The following is a 17,185-nucleotide window of genomic DNA, read 5'->3' as shown; positions in this document are numbered from 1 at the left end:
CTGGTGAGCTGCATCCTGGGAGTTTCAGTGGACAAATCTGCTGTAAATGTGATTCTGTTTGGACCAAAATCAGAGACGAATGTTCCTGAATGTTCTGTGATTGACGTGAAGAATTGAAACAGGTCAAAATGTGGTCCAGCAGCCGATGGTGCTGGTACTCTCCAAGAGCTTGAAACGTTTGCCTAATAAAGTGGTCGGTGAGTTTAGCGGTTCTTGTAAAGTTCTGTGTGAAGTATTTCCTGCATTTTGATTTCTCCTCTGGTGCTCGATTTGACGGTGACATTTTTGATTTCGGTTTTTTAAATGTCGGGTAAAAAGGTAGAAGTCTGGGTTTTAGGTGATGTAACATCGCCTGCTGTTTTCCGCTGTCAGCTGAGAAACAAATCAACATGCGTGATCAGAGTTCTGCTAGACGGAATATCTACACGTATATCCACAAAGATAACCGGGATTTTCTTCTTTTGAAATTCTGAACTAAAAGCAATGTTTGTATGACCGTTTTAAATCAGCTCCTGTTGTTTAAATGTTTTCATTTGCTGTTGTCTGCTGTGTGCTCACAATAATATTGGGCCCAAAAACTACTTTCCAGTATGTATGTCTTCAGTAATAACTTGAAATAATTACCATACCATTGTGATAATCAATGAAACGTCTAGAAATGAAAATATTTATATTTCCATTTTAATTAAATATCTGAATGTCTTCTCATATTGAAATAGTCCAGCCAGTCGCTATTCCATGTTGGGGTTGATAATAAAAAATGGGAGAAAGTTTTTAAAATGTAATGCCAGCTGTTTCATGGTGTTTCCTGATCTTTTTACTGCAAAAGCCTTTTGTTCCCATTGTCATTGAGTCTTGGTTTGTCATATTTACAGTTCGCACGTTTAGCAAAACCGTCTATGGTGATTTCGCATTGAGCTTTTGTGTTTAGAAAAAAACAAAAGCTGAAAAAATGAAAGTGTAGAAACAGGTGAAGATGTTTATCTGTGACCAGTTCAGGTGGCAGAACTGAAACTCGTGTTTCAAATCCGTCTGTGTTCTTGACCAATGAACTAACGTTCTCAATCTTTTTTTTTTTTTTTAATCAAAGCTGCACAGAGCCAAACAAAGCCCATGTTGTGGGCTCCATGGAAACGGTGCGCTGGGTCTGCAGGAGTTGGGTCGTCACAGTGAGGCGAGCCAAAACAATCGCGCTTTACTTTCCTTCTGCTGAACTTCGCCTTGGCCCACCAGGCACCATGTCAGCGACGTTCAAACTGAGAACTGATTCCTGCCAGGACAGCTGTGTGCTAAAGAATAACGTCTCAAACCAGACCCATCCGGTTTTGGCAGAAATTACGTGGCGAATAATTTCCTAATAGTTGTAGGTAGTTAATCAAAACCCATCAGTCGTGACATGCACACTGCTGATTCTGTGCAGCTGGAATTATAAATTGGAGTCAAACATTCGGGCCTTATTGACAGACAAGGCAGCACATGCTGTACATGATGCGCTCCACCCTGAAAATCTGGGTAGAACAGGTTGTTCAGAACAGGGTGCCTTGATAATTAGAGAACGGGAAATGTATAAACAGGCTTAGAAAGTGCTCAACTAAAATAATTTGAAGTGCAGGAAGAAGTATTTGGAGGAAAAGTTAAGGCTCATCTTTGGGAAAGCTGAATAGCCAATGATTAAGTCCAGGTCTTGCGCCAACAGTGATTCCTGCACCAATTAGGAAATGGTGACGTAAAGCCAAGCTCTCACCAAAACACTACTGAAGTTCTGTCTGTGAGAAAATGACCTGATGGTGAATATTTTTGCCAAAGCTATGAATTCAAGCCACAGTTACGAAAAAGCAGATCGCCTGCTGTGGATCTTTCTCTCTATATATATCTATATCTATCTATAGAGATCCGTATATATATATATATATATATATATATATATATATATATATATATATATATATATATATATATATATAATGTGCGTTAGTTTAAATAATTGAATAAGTGATGATGGTAACAAACATGACAGTAACCGAGCAGCATTGCGCTCCGCTCAGTGAATGCTAGGAAATGTAAATCTGTTCATGTTTTGATTTTGGATAGATATCTTTCAACCACTAGTTTGAGCAGAACTGTAGAAAAAAAAAAAAAACAAGGCGAGTTTTAATCAGAACTTCATCTCTTGGTCTGAGCCTCGAAACCTGTTGAGTCGGACACAGTCGGCTCAAAGCAAGTTACCTTCTTCGGTAATCCCGTCTCTAAGCCACAAAGAGGCAAGCCCTTCTAGAAAAAACAGTTTTATTGAGTCATTAACAACTGTACATTTATTTTCAGTGCCGACAGCAGTTGCTACATACTTTGGTGTGAATCAGAGGTGCAGTTCGCCCCTTTAGTTGTAAATGCCAGCAGGATGAGAAGCACAGTAAAACAAACTAGAAGTATTTACCCTCAGCTTCGTTTGCTAACTACCGCATATGTTTACATGTAAGTGTGCTTCCCTCTGTCCTTGACAGCATTTACAGGCACTGAACATGTCTGTGAAGACAGACCGACTCTGCCTTCCTCTCCATCACAGCCAAACACACATATTCCAGGAATATCGGTGGGATGCAAAGGGCACCGGAATCCCAGCAGCACGGACTGGACTGCTGGAGTTTAGTTTGAATAGAAATCAGTGGAGCAGCGAGAGATCAGTATCATGTCAAGTTAGAGAGAGAAAGAAAAAAAAAAAAAGAGTGCACAGTCATTCAGTTTGTGGCTTCTGCTGCCAACTGAGGTCCAAGGGTTAGACTGAGCTTTAACGTCCCCCATCTGCCACAGGCGAGCAACAAAAACAGGGAAAGCACACAGACCAGCACATTAGGACACGTGTAGTTCTTTATACAGGAAGGAAATTTACATCCATCTCTTCTCCTGAATCAACGTCCCACTTGTTCCTGTGGAGGGTCCGCCTGAATCCGACCACGCTTTGTCCTTCAAGAGCGTTGTGACGTAAGGCCGGTTTGAAAAAAAAAATACAATAAATCTCCATGAAATGTTCAACATTGCGAGATTCGGGCTCCTCTGTTTGATTCCTGGGAAGATCAGTCTGCAGAATGTGCTTTAGAAAACGATCAGGGTGAAATAGCTGAAAAAGTTTCAGTCCGTGTTCTGGTTTCTCTCAGACGAAAGTGACCAAAACAATGTTCACAAGTACACCCAGGACATGAAAATATATATATATATATATATATATATATATGTATATATATACTTTAATATATAAAATGTCATTTAATCCAGTATGTACACAATGTACATGTTTAGAGGAATTCATTTCTCAGAGATGAAGCTCCGCTTCATCCCATCACATCCAAAAAAAAAAAGATGCACAACCCTAAAACAAGGGATCTCAAAAAAAAAATCCTTCCAGTATGAGTTTCCACAGGCCAACAGCACAGCTGATTTCCAAAATAAGTCACAGAAAAATGTAGTTTGCTTCAATCTGTTGCAGCCCATGTCAAACCAGGACAATGATCTCAGTAGATGACCTCATAGACTGTCGCCTTCTTGTCACCAGATCCTGTCACGATGTATTTGTCATCTGCAGAAATGTCACAGCTCAGGACGGACGACGACTCCTTCGACTGGAAGTAAACACAAACAGTCAAAACGTTTAGTTTGCCCATCGTGGTCGTGACGTATCGTCAAGGTTGAACTGGTTTGCCAAGCAAACGCTAAACTCCAGTGCAAGTGACTCCTGTTCACAGTTGGCTCCACACATTTTTACTGACTTCATTTTCAGTCGTCACTAAAACGTCACAAACAGACCGTCCTGAACCGAGAAACCTTTGACCCCATTGATCTCTGTCTGAAATAGCTGCGGTACTGTTTTCTTTATTTGGGGATAACAACATGCAACTGAGCCACTAACGTTTTCCACGTGATCGTATTGATTTAGCAGCGTTTGGTCAAATATTACAGAGCTGTGATAATCACCTGGAAAATGCTGGCACCGTAAGGAGTCCTCCACGCGTTCAGCAGGTTGTCCTTCCCCGTGCTCACAAACCATTTACCTGCAGGCACAGATGAGACACCTTTAACACACTGCAGGTGAGGGTCCTCGCAGACATAACAGAGCAAGTGGAACCGTTTTAAATATGCTACTTTAATTACCTCATCAACAATCATAAAACACATAATGAAGGAGACTTGCAGCTCTAACCCAGTTAATTATTCAAATGACCCTCTGATTAATTAACCAACTCGCTAGCTGGCTGCTGATTTAATCAGTGACACTAAGAGCTCTGGTCTCATTTGAATGAATCAGTTCGCTAGTGGAGGAGAGGAGGCTCTGCTCATTGATTTTTGAGAATAAATTAATGTGAACGAACATTTTCGAAGCGCTTGATTTGCTGTTAAATGATCGTTGTTTGAAATTTTTAACCACTCGCCCTACACACATCAGGGAAGTGACACTTAAACCACCATCAGCCCACTGGTGTCTGAAAACCGGTGTAATTTACAGCTCATTAAAAGTAAAATTGTGCAGAATCATCTCCTTTTGTCATTAGAGGTTTTGAAGTCTTCCGTGTGCTGCCAAATAATTTAGAGACTATTAAAACTCTGCTCACATAAAATTATCTTCAAATTCAGGTATTCAGTGTTCTCCCCCCCCAATCTTCCACCCAGCTACAGTCTGCTGCAGGCATGGGAAAATAAAATGTGTTGTTGCTGTAACCTGATAAATTCAGTCTAAGAATTTGTCTGACTTGACAGTGACACTAAGAGCTCCAGTCTCAGAAATTGAAGCCTTCATTTTGTAGAGATTCCTTAAATAGTTAAATATTTCATGCTTGTATTTTACCTAGTGTTTGGTCTTAAAGATGTATTCTTAAATTATTTTATTTTTTTTTTTTTGCTCAACAGTGGTGCCATAATCCCTGTTGCTGGTGCATATTTTTCTTCCACTAAACTTTGTATGAATAAGCATGCAACCTTTTGAACAACCAGATATAGTGGTGCAACAGTTTGCTTCTGGATATTTAAAGATTGTCCTTCACCATAGGACTTTCTCCAGCTCTGTGCAGGTCACTTACCACAGTAGGCAAACTTGAGTGAGAGGACGCAACTTTCATGTAGATGCAGCTGGTACTTGTCTGGCTTGGTGTGGTGGAGTACTTCCACATTGCTGCTCTCCATCCCCACAGCCAGCCATTCTCCAGTGGGACAGTAGCCCAATGAGAAGATCTGCAACAAAAACATAAAGGGACCTTGGAGCATGTCTACTTCACTACCAATAAGTGTCACTGTGTGTTTAATTAGTGCTGCAAGGCTCAAATTTAAGCTAAAATTATTTTGACTGCACTTTATAAAAATCTACTAAATTTAGTCAATGTTAGAAAACATGCTAGTGATGGTCAGCATTGACTGCATTTCATTTAACATTAGCTTTTTAGCTAACGTCTCAGACATTGCTGTTATCACACTTGATGGAACAATTTAATGTTGGGAAACATGGTAGTGACCCACAACCATTAGAATAATCTATAATATGCTTTAGCTAATTTCAGCATACAAGCTGCTCTGCAGTAATGAGCTAAAAATTATTTTTCTTGCAGTCAATATCCAACATATGAAAATCAAAACGCCTTGCAATCTTCTATCAAAGCAGACTGTTTTATTTTGTAATGTTTCTGTTAACCTTACCCTACCGTATAATATAATTAACATTTAATGGTAGAGCAAAATGCTTGTCCTAACTTGTGGACAATCGATAGTGTTTTGGCTAGCTTTAGCCTTATGCCTCATGTTAGCTCCTAACATGACCTTATAGTTTAGCTTTGTAAACAGTGTTCTGTATGAACTTATTACACTCTGGGTGGAATTTTTGCATTTACAGAAAGTTTTCACTCTTCAACAGTTTATCTATAGAAGAGCTTCTATTGGCAGAAGCCTGTTGCAGACTTTTACCTACTTCCTACATTTCTGCAAGTCTTCTGCGATTGATTTTAAATGCTTCTGCAATTTCCAGTAAACTATTCAGCTGACAGCATTCACACTGAATTTTTGCAGAAAAGGCAGATTGTTCAGGTTGTACCTGTGAGGTAAAGTCGTGTTGCTGAAGCTGCCGGCCCTCCCTCAAATCCCAGGAGCGGACTGTGTTGTCAAGCCCACCGGTCCACAGTTTGGTTCCGTCGTGGGAAATATCGATACAGCTGGCTCCGTCTGTGTGGCCCTGGAACTGCCTGAAATGCACAAAACACATGAAGACAAGTGAGACATGTCTTTTTTCACGGCCTGAAAAGAAGACATAAATGTGTCAGGAGCTGCAACTAACAATTATTTTAGTAATTGCTTATTCAAATTAAAAAGATTTTTCATTTTACCATTTCAACCTAATTTACTTAAAATGCAAATAAACCTTTTATTGCCTAAAATAAAGTGGCATAGAATTCCTTTAGTGAACGCTTCATAATTTGTAGCAAAGGATGAGTCTGCAGCTAAGAAAATACTTCTAATAAGTGAAAAGCTCAACCCCTTCCTGCTGGACTTTGCATCAATACAGTGTAGGATGAGCCTGTTGATCTGAAGGATTGGAAAAGGTGCTTCATAAGAGATTGTTTTTTTCACAAAGCTTCAACCAGGTGAAGCTAAACTATGCTACTCTGGTAGAATATAATTATGAAAAAAGTTTTTTTTTTTGTTTTGTTTTGTCTGTATAGTACAATTAATCGATTACAAAATGAAAAGATTATTTTGATTCATCGCAATTAATTGTTTCAACATTAGATGCATCAAATTCAACACAAATTAGCATAATTTTATGTTTTTTTTAACAGAAAAAAATACACACACACACACACATATATATATAAAACCATTTAAACAAACATTTCTTGTTCTTTTTTGACTCTTCACAATAAAAAAAAAACGGTGCAAAGTTTTGTTTTCCCTCAGGCTTGTGTCCAAAACACAGCCGTTTAAGCGAAGTACCTACCTGACCAGGGTCTGGTTATGGAGGTCCCACACGGCGATGTTTCCATCGGAGCAGCAGGAGAAGCAGACCTTGGCATCAGGGCTGATGGCCAGAGCATAGCAGGCCGGAGCAGAGGAAGTAAGCTCAGCCTTGATGCGGGGCGTCTGCGAGGCCAGGTCCCAGATGGTCAGAGTGCTCGCCTCGCCGCCGACGATTAGGGTGCGGCCGTCGGGCAACAGCTTGCAGGAGCGGATGTAATTGTCTCTGTTCTGGAAAAGATAAAAAAATGAAAATGGTTGGAATAAATTTGTATACATGGTGCAAATTCCAGATGAGAAAAGAATAAATGAAGCAGAGAAACCGACATTACATTACAACAGTACATCCACTTTTAAGACCTTTTCTTTTACCAGGTGAAGCAGCTGACTTCATCTAGTGAAGATGTGAATGTCAACTTTAACGAGAGACAGTTGGGCTGCCGGCTCCACGAGAGCAGAAAGACAAATCAACAGTGCCGTGAAAGCTATTGGTCAAATTAAAATGGCACCCGGATGGCTTTATAAAACCAAACTGCACTCTGGACACACCTTAAGGGCGTAGGAGGCCATATGAGCTGAACAGCATGAAGACACAGAGTCAAAATGAGAAACGGGAGGCAGTTGGGAGAAAGTAATGAGCTGCGTAATGGCAGACAGGGTTGGCCAATCAGAACATCATTACTCAGCAGGGTTTTTTTTTTTTCCCCTTCACCAAGGATAATTTCAGCACAGCAGTGAGACATTTTACTGAATTATTCACATCTCTATCTGTTGGAATCTGTGGACAGCTGTAGCGGGATGGAGAGTCAGGCTACATTTAATGCTCAAGAAAAGCCTTAATGTGTTACTTTGAGTCCTCATTAGCACACTGGGATCCCCTTATGGCTGAACATCCTGAAATAAATGTAGAGTAAGGCAAACTTGACTCAGTTTCTCCATTTTAAAAAGTGAAAACATCTGATTACCAGACAGTCAAGTTGGGACACAGGACTCTTGCTGCCTGGCTGACTGATGTCCCAGATCTTGACGCAACCCTTTCCACCAGTGTAGACGTGACGCGTGGGGTTGCTGATGGTGACGGCGCACACTACTTCGCCGTGGCTCAACGTGTTGATCTGACGAGCGTGGCGCGGGATGCCCGGGCCTATGAGAGCGTCTGGAGGGAAGGGCACGGGCTGCATCTGTCCGTCTGCACTCACGTGGAAAGAGTAAGCTCTGGAAATGACAACGGAGATGGAAGAGAGTCAAGTTCTGGGGATAAATTCTACGGTAGTTCAAGAGTGAAAGCAAAAATGTAAACGTACGGTTTTCCTCCTGAAATGGAGGTGAGACTGGCTGGCAGGCCTGGAGCTCGCATGTGAGGATGGGGGTCAAACCCTGCCTGCACAAAGAGAAAAATAAATCAAATAAGCTTATTTTCAAGTAGAAATAAATCTAGATTTGTTTCTATCAGCATATTTCAAGGAATTTTCCTGGAAATTATAGCTTAAGTCTGACAAACAAGTAGAACACTGCAACCAGAAAAGCTTCATCTTGGACAGAGCATAGCAGAGGCAAATATGACACGTGAAATGCAAATAATGAGCTAGCATTTCAAAGTGCTTTACATGAATTAGAAGGTCATATAAACAAAACAACAAAACCTGAAGAAAGACAAAAAGGTAAAAGTAACAACAAAAAAAGGCAAAAGTTCTGCACAATTTAAACTAACAGAAGTTTCTATATCTAAATAAATACTCCACAGTCTATAAACAAGTAAGAGTTTCTCTGGATCTGAAGTTTGTTCTGAATTAGTGAGGTATAAAATTAAATATTGCTTCTCCCTGTTCACTCAAATATTTTAACCTACTGCAATGATGGTGGTGCAGGTGTTTGGAGGAGGATCTTTGTTGCATCTCTCTTTCTACATCTTGGTTCAGGTGTAGATTTCAGCATAAAATCTGTAGGACTTACGATTGGTGACCGTCCGTATGCGGCGGCGGCTGCAGCAGCGCTCATCTGGGGTGAGATGAGACCCGGATAGACACCGGGGCTGGTCAGCGATCCGTTCATTTCATGATGACCCATCATGGCAAATGGAGAGGCATAAGAACCAGCGATCGACAGGGGAGTACGGAGAGCTGGGGCAGCTGATGGTGAGAAGGAAATGCCCTTTAACTGATTACTAAACTCTTCCTTGGCTTTAGTTTTATGGGTGTTAGTGCAGTAAAACTGTTGTAGCAGTAAAAGGAAAGGTCACAGGAGCCACATAGTGAGACTGTGGTAAAAATTTTTTCCAAGCATTAACAGTGAAACTTGTGTGTACTTGCTTGTTAAAAAGGGTGCTTTGTTAGTGAATAACGAGGAGAGTAACCGATTTGTCAGTAATTACCTAGCGCCTCCATGCCGGGCGGTTTTCCCATCGATAAAGGCCGCAGTCCGGGCGTCGTGCTGGTCCCTGGTGTGGGGGCCTCGTTCCTCGGAGTAGGCGTGTTGGACTTTAGGCTTGGTGTTGACGACTTGTCGTTCTGGAACAGAAAAATGATTTAGTCCGTCTCCAAAGTTTGAGTCGAAAACGCCCCACAGGCAGGAGCGACAATCTGAGCGGACGGCTCGAGTTAATCCAACCTAACATGGCCGCTCGTCACAGTCATGGTTGTGAGTATGTGATAGTGTGTCAGAATGAGGTTATAAACTTTTACTTAGAGGCTAAGCAAATCAGGACTTATCCAAGATGTTGGCGCAAATAATTATTTATTTATCCCTTGTCAGTTAATATTAATAAGGGAATGAAAGAAACTGGGTTTTATAATGATGGTAAGAGGAAGTAGTAAGATGGTCACTGTGTTATCTTTACCAATATTCAGTAAAATGGTTTATGTAGTGAAAAATTTCAAGTCAGGTTAAATGTCGGTTTTTCATAAAGATGGAAGAGGAGCAGATTATGGACATGGCGAACAAAAACCAGACAGCACATGTCCCTCTGCAGAGATTCTAGGTTATTTACAGCCTCAGAGCAATGGAGAAATGACCGTTTACTGGGTAAGCCATAAAGGAGATTGATAGGACTGAGCCATAGAGTTTGATTTCCTGAGAAGACATCCACCCCTTTGCTCCCTCAAATCCTGCACAGCAGCCAACTCCTAAGCCTCCGTATTACTCTTTCATACAGCCACCCACTTCATTTGACAAATGCTCCTTTAGTCTGTCAGTTCAGGCTTCATCACCTCCACCATAACCCTCCCTTCTCCCCTCACTTCACCATCCTGATACACTCACATGGGTGTGGTCTTTTGCCTTAGATGACGGCGTGCTGCCCGAAGATGCAACGGAGGCGGGGCTGTTGGGGGCGGCGTCTTTCTTCAGCACCCGGGATTTATCCAGGCCGTTTTCCGGAGGGGAATGGGCAGGGCTCACACGAGGGGTGGTTGGGTCCTGCGGAGTTAAACGAGACGGACAGAGTGCAAGACTGAGCAAACAGGCCGGAGGAAAGCCACTGGCATTTACATCTAGGTCAAACAAGCTGGGGCCTCATGTGCAAACACAGATAAATATCCCGATGTATGCTCATGCCCCCCTCCGCCCCCCACCTCACACATACGCATGCACTTCTCATTCACCTGTCACACCCTTTTCTCTTTGTGTTCTTTGTCTTATATTCTGCATAAATGCAGAGGGAAATTCACCAAGTAAACAGTCTCAAAGCACACAACCAATATTATGTCAGACGTTTTGGCAACACAGTGAAAGGTGCTGAGACTTGGACAGACAAAAGAGGGCTGTGTTTGGGTTCTTTGCAGCCTTCCTGTCTAAGAATGTGGCTGAGCAGCCAAGTGCCCGTCTTACCTCGTTGGACACGTCCACCACCAGGTCGTCGCTTTTCTCTCCGTCACTGTCCTGAAATAAAGGAGCAACATCAGTGGGAAGGGATTTATTTGCCCAAAAACACAAAAACGCATAACTATTTAAATGGTGATTTATGGCTGGACAATAAATCAGTAACTATATATATTGCAATACACATGTGATCAGTACCAGCAGATAATACGTCTGATTGAATGTTCAATAATTTCACTGAACTTTGATCCAGAATCGCAAATAATTCTGGATCCAGAATCGCAGGGGATTCTGGGGGATGTAGGCAGAGGAAAGGCTCAACCTCTCACGCCCAGGTAAGCAAGGTTGGTGACATCAACACACTCGTTCACTCTTTAGTCACCTAGCGGCAACCTGTTGAATAACTTGTGCAGCCGCAGTTTAATGCGTCGCGTCATAACAGCTTAAAAATACAAAAGTATGTGGAATAAAACTGTGGATAGAACAGGACAAAGCATGTACCAGTTTGGATGTCTTTCAGAGATTTAAACCAAAAAAACAAACTAATCAATAACTATTGAATGTATTGAAGACAATATGTTCTTCAGTCATATTGTCAACCTTTGTACATATTAATCCAATCTGTAATTTTTGTCTTCTGAAATGCGAATATTTCATAAAAGAGCCTGAATAGACAGTCAGTCTTTAAAAAAACACACTCACATATCCTCTGTTGCTGTCTTTGTCGTCCACTTTGCGTTTCTTTGAGTCCAGGCCGTAGTCTGAAGAGCTGCGGTGCTTTTCGCTCGCTACCCGCAGGCTGTCTGATGGTGACACCGAGTTGTTCTGCCACAAACACACCAACAACAACCGCATGAGACCCGAGTTCTCATCTAGTTACCTTTGCATGCTCTATTCGTTTTAAATCGGTATCCACTGGTACACTGTGTGTACAGTTTAGAGTTACAACCTCAGCAAATATTCAACTGAGAATCCTCTTGGAAAACAAATGTGGATAAAGTGTCAACATTTCTCCATAGATGTTGGACTCTAAGCTGCTAATGCAGAGCAAAACTGGAGCCGCTGTGTTACGCATGTCAGCTGTTAATGTTTAAGACACAAATGCAGCTCATGACCAATCATAAAAGGAAGATAGTGTTTTTCTTTGTAGGGTCAGCGATAATATTGACTGATTTGGACTGATTTGGAATAAAAAAAGGAGGGGGTTGAAGAGGATTCTTGGAAAGCTCAGCCCTGTTGCTGCTGCCAAAGCACTGGAGCACAGAGGAAACAGACGAGGCAGCTGAGCAAAACCACAAAGCTACAAAAACACTAAGTGGCAAGGTGACTCGTGACGAGTCAAACTGGAGGGAAAACGTGAACTCTAAATAAAACCTGACAATTTTATGGACTGCCACTGCGGCCAGGGCAAAAGCCAGTAGAAAACTAGATGAACTTTTTATAATCAAACTTACTCTGGATTCCCAGCACATGTTTACAAAACATCTAAAAATCAAAGCAACTGACATGAAAATGACCCAGATAAAGAAAAGGGGAAAGAAAGAGACCACTGAGGAATCCAGGACGGGTTCAATGTGGCGAGACAAAGTGTGCCGCCTGCAGAGAAGGGTCCTGACAGGGGCAGAGTGAGAAAATTAGTGGGGGTTGGAAAAAAGAAGGATGAGACAAGAGACTAAAAACAGGAAAGGAACTTGGCAAGCAACACCAGCCTAGCAATAAAGCCATGAGTTCTCCCCCACTAGTGGGAACGTTCAGACACGTTGGCTCTTTCTCAAAAGCTGCAAACTGGGTTTTTGTTGTCTGAGATGGTGGAGCGGCTCAGTCAGGCAGACTGAAAGTCAACAAGTAGGCAGGTGGGGTGAGCACCTCTAGAGGTCAATTCTTGTTGTGAACTGACTTGATAAATCGAAACAATTATCAGAAAGATGGGGAACCCAAGATAAATTTAATAATTGGATTCTGTAAAGGAGTAGAGCTTTCCCAAATGAGTTGGGCCAATTTTCCGCCTCCTCCTCAGGTCAAAACAGGCCGATGTGTTCAGCTCCTGCTGCCAAAACAAAGCCTCCAGTCTAGATTGGCAAGATGCTGTCTCCTACAGTATTACTGCCCGTCTGGATCTGAGCCGGAGGCCTTTCAAAGATTGCTTAGTCTCAGTAACCCTGCACTTCCCTTTAACTGTGGTATCAGATGACCTGAGACAACAGAACAGGAAGACTCTGTGTGTGTGTGTGTGTGTGTGTGTGTGCGTGTGTGTGTGTGCGTGCGCATGTGCGTGAGTACAAAAAGAGAGAGGAGAGGCTGGCTGAGAGAGCAGGTAAGGTGGCTCTGCAGCCGCTTGTCACCAAATGAGAAGGTGGAGGGGGGGTTAGGGTTTCCTTCTGACATGAGTGAGCCTATTCAGGATGGCCAGTCAATGGGAACTTAATCTGTTTGAGCAGATCCAACAGAGCGTTACACTCCGGCTAACTGAGAGCTTTAAGCCAGTCTGATAAAACAAGAACTTTAACATGAGAAGAGATGGAGAGATGGGGACGACACAAGACGAAGGAAGAGAGGACAAAGTGATAAGATACCAAACACCAGAGAAATACAATGTTTACTGAATGAGGAATAACAACAATGAGCTATCACAAGGACTCTTGTAATGGTAAATCCTCTAAAGTAGAAACGGAAGGCGATTCAAAGTCACTTTTAATTGTGCTGAAATTAAAGGAGGTAGCAGACTACTAATCCTCGTCCAGTGATTGGAGTCATTTTCCACCTGGATTAGAAGGCAGTGGCTTATTTAGCCAGAATTCATTTGGATTCAGGCACCGTACACCGCCCCCAAGTACGAAAATGTGTGTGTTCTTCCACAGACAGCACGAATGTCTGTTGAACAGTGAGCTCAGGTCTACGTTAAGTACACCTAATGACCAAACATGATGAGCTAGGAACAGAGTGAGTCGGGGGAGAGAAAGACAGACACACAGGAGGACGGAGAGCCGTAGAGTCAACATACCGTGCTGGACTCGCGTTCTTTCAGAGGAATGGCCAGAGGCGAGTGAAAAGATGAGGGGCCAAGAGGGAGGAAAGCAAAAGACAAATTAGTATGGGAGGGCAACAAAGACTGCAATCAAATGCACGGTGTAGCCCGACAGGTTAGCTACAACGCCATCAACAGGAAATGCTTTCAGAGAGAATTTAACCGCCAAAAATGTACTTTTTGATGTTATAGAGACCAAATGAAGCAGCATTTAAAAGTAGCATCCTATAACATTTTATATATATTATAATAGTTTTTATTTTGCTACTTTTTAATTAACCTTTTTTCACATCAAATCAAAACATTAAGGTTTAAGGGGGGGCGATGTAGACCTTAAATTTTATCATAATAGTTTGTTGTACAGTTGTGACAATGATAAATATGACAATAAGAACTATTTATTACTTATTATTTTAGATAACTGTATAGCTTGATTGTATAACATAGACCCAAAAACAAATACTTGAAAAGCATTAGTTTTTCTATGTTGTACACATAAAGAAGTATGATCTGGGACACTGAACTGCACTAAACTGAACATGCACTTAATCATATTTTTGAATGTTTTGATGCTCTCATTGAACAAACAGTGGAGAAAATAGCAAAAATAATCTCAACAACACAATTTGAGGTATTTTTAAATATTTAAAATCACCACCCCTACATTAAAAAGAAAGATATCTCCTAAAACACAACATTTTTCCTCACAGTAGCTCCATCTACAGTTCGGCCTTGAAAACAATGTTTATTAGATGGAATATATTGAAGCCGGTAGAAAGCGTCCTGTCAACAACAGTGAAGTGCTGTAGGCTGTTTGTGTGGCAGGCTGTGCTCCTCACCTCGGTGCTCTAGGTCGTGGTGGTTCTTCTCATCCTTCACAGGCAGGTGGGTCTGGCTGCCAAGAGCGCCCAGAGCCAGCAAACCGGATCCAGCACCTGTCACCGGGGGGAGGCCGGGCGGCTGCAGGCCTGAGGGGTGAGGGGGCAGCTGGACCGGGGGGCCGTGGGCAGCATGAGAGAGGTGCTGGGCCTGAAGCTGCTGCTGCTGTAAACAAACACAGAGAGACAGGAGACGAAACAAAGGACAAGTGGGTCAGTTGGGAAATGACTTCTCTATGAGTGACCGTGCTCTGCCCAGGCTGGCTTTGGAGACATTTTTGCTCAAAGCCAAACAATCTGGATTTAACCATGCAGTGGTGGCTTACTGCTGATGACCTGCTGTATGAGGGACAAAACCGTTTTCATGTGTTCAATGAATCATTTGGCTCAATAGAGTAGAACACATTCACTCCAAAACCTCTGCTATACTTTCCAGTTCTGCAGCATGGCAGCTGAAATATGACAGCAGGAGGAAGCAGTGCTATTCATGTTCCCATATTAAAATAAGTTCATATTTACTTGATAGCTAAGGGTAAACTAATACAATTAAAAGCCAAAGACTTAGATTAACCAAAAAAAGAACCAAAGGTATTTATGTAACTAAAAAGATATCAAAAACAAATTGTATACCAAGTTAATTTAAACCTGCAGCATAAAATACAAAATTAATAATATACCAACATCAAACCGCAGAAACTAAAAACAGAATAGTTTATTTTTGGACATCTGCAGCATTTGTTTTTAACTTTTGAAAAGTTTACGTTCGTCAATGTGACAGTTAGCAAGTTTGAACTCGTGTAATGATGACATTTTAGCCCACATCCCCCTGAGATCCAAAACGTTTTTTCTAAAAAACCTTAAGTTGTTTAATAATCTGATCAATGTTTCATCATTTTCTGCTTTTTGGATAGTTTTTTTTTTTCCTGACTCACCTTTTCCATTATGAAAAAGACCATGAGGCTTTTTATTCTCGCTTTGTCAAAAAAATGATTAAGCTATTTTCTAAACTCCACACCCACTCTGCTGGACGGGAATGTAGTTATGTGACTCCAATAAATCACAGCAACCAGCAGGAGACGAAGGAGAGTTATTTTGGTTTCATCAGCAGTCAGTCAATCATAATTTATACTGCCCCAAACAGCTGTTACAACCAGAATGTAAGGAAGCAAGGTGCCATATGAATCCTTTAAAAAAATAGCCAACTAGACCAAATCATTTGAGTTTTTTGTCCAAAAATACTGGAGCTACCAAGAGAAAAGCAGATAAACAATGGCTGTATGGTTTGTTTAGAGATATGAAATATTTCAGTTCAGCGCCACACTAAATTAGACTGAATATCTTTGTTTTTGGGTTTTCATCCACATGAACAATGATGACTTCTTGACTTGGTTTACTGTAGAGGACCGGTTTTTCTTTACATCCTCTCCTCACATACCAGCGACTTTTATGTTTGTCCAATTTTCTCCTGTGATGGTGCATGACCTTCAATCAGCTACGTTTTGATTGAACATCACATTACCTCTGGCCACCAGATATGGTACCAAACAGCTATGCTCAGGCCCAAACTGCTTCAATCATAACTGAGACAAAAAAGAAAAAGAAGAAGAAGAAAAAAAATCAATAGGTCTGCTCATGAAAGCCTCAAATCCTTTCAACACTCTGGAAAACCAAGCCAGCATGCCCCGCCTCAGCAAAATACCACAAAGCAGAAGACAGTGGAGAACACACACATCTCCCAAGAGGCCATGAATGTCTGTGAGAGGCAGTCAGAGCCAAGAGAGTAGATAGACAGGAGTTAAATAGCCACTCAGGCAAGAGGGAAGCAAGTGCTTTAAAACAAGGTTAAATAACACTTAGCACATCCATCAACTGGCTCTTCAAAAAAACGAGGGAAAAAAAAAAAACGATTGCCTCTTTGCTTGCAAGATAGAACTCCAATAACTTGATCCATACATTCATTATACAAAATGGAGAAAATAGACCAAAGTACATAGGGTGGGTTACCACATTCAAAAGTCTATTTAACAGCTGGCCATTATTCAGGCGGCCCATTATGTCACGCTAGACCTGGAACCGTCAGATGGATGCAAGCAAATAAGGGCCAGTGTTCTTAATCGATTTTTGCACCGGTGAGCAGAGCCGCCTTTCCGTTTTCTCGTGAAAACGGAAAGGCGGGCAGAAGAAAAAAAGAAAAGGACGAAAACGAGAAAGGGAAGGGCAGCCAGAACAAGACAAGGAAGGAGAGGCAGAATCACAAAAATAACAAGAGAATAAAAGAGAGAGTGGGCGAGGGACTGAGGCAGGGACGTCCCTATTGAGTGTGCCTAATGAGGAAAAGCGTGCAGGGATCATTATCAAGAAGCCTCATTAGCGTGCTATGACTGAGGAGAAGAGAGGCGAGGGAGGGAAGTCATGAGGGGCGAGAAAGAGAGAGGGAGAAAAAAAGTGGAAAAGGAGGGGGGGATTTTCAGAAAATAAATTG

At 41.7% G+C, this 17,185-nt stretch overlaps 1 protein-coding gene across 7 annotated transcripts in view; it reads right to left on the bottom strand.

Moving 5' to 3' along the window:
- Positions 1-2,269: 2,269 nt before the first annotated feature.
- LOC129369515 (transducin-like enhancer protein 3-B) overlaps positions 2,270-17,185 on the bottom strand; it is a 28,245-nt gene continuing 13,329 nt past the window's right edge. For 2 of the 7 annotated variants that reach the window (XM_055044986.1, XM_055044987.1), the window contains exons 8-21: positions 14,665-14,869; positions 13,802-13,818; positions 11,503-11,625; positions 10,810-10,860; positions 10,243-10,398; positions 9,356-9,491; positions 8,938-9,113; positions 8,289-8,365; positions 7,950-8,199; positions 6,968-7,215; positions 6,068-6,215; positions 5,067-5,217; positions 3,967-4,043; positions 2,270-3,614 (exon numbers count right to left, since the gene is read on the bottom strand). In XM_055044986.1, coding sequence (XP_054900961.1) covers positions 3,507-3,614; positions 3,967-4,043; positions 5,067-5,217; positions 6,068-6,215; positions 6,968-7,215; positions 7,950-8,199; positions 8,289-8,365; positions 8,938-9,113; positions 9,356-9,491; positions 10,243-10,398; positions 10,810-10,860; positions 11,503-11,625; positions 13,802-13,818; positions 14,665-14,869 — 1,923 coding nt within the window. In that variant the 3' untranslated portion in view covers positions 2,270-3,506. Of the gene's footprint in view, positions 3,615-3,966; positions 4,044-5,066; positions 5,218-6,067; positions 6,216-6,967; positions 7,216-7,949; positions 8,200-8,288; positions 8,366-8,937; positions 9,114-9,355; positions 9,492-10,242; positions 10,399-10,809; positions 10,861-11,502; positions 11,626-13,801; positions 13,862-14,664; positions 14,870-17,185 lie in introns of all 7 variants that reach the window. The other 5 variants (XM_055044981.1, XM_055044984.1, XM_055044983.1 and 2 more) reach the window with 3 other exon arrangements.

The sequence above is a fragment of the Poeciliopsis prolifica genome, unplaced genomic scaffold, assembly GCF_027474105.1.
Source record: "Poeciliopsis prolifica strain line A6 unplaced genomic scaffold, Auburn_PproV2 SCAFFOLD021, whole genome shotgun sequence".
Classification (NCBI taxonomy): Eukaryota; Metazoa; Chordata; class Actinopteri; order Cyprinodontiformes; family Poeciliidae; genus Poeciliopsis; species Poeciliopsis prolifica.
The sequence above is the reverse complement of the archived record's forward strand: the minus strand, read 5'-3'. Positions and strand labels throughout refer to the sequence as shown.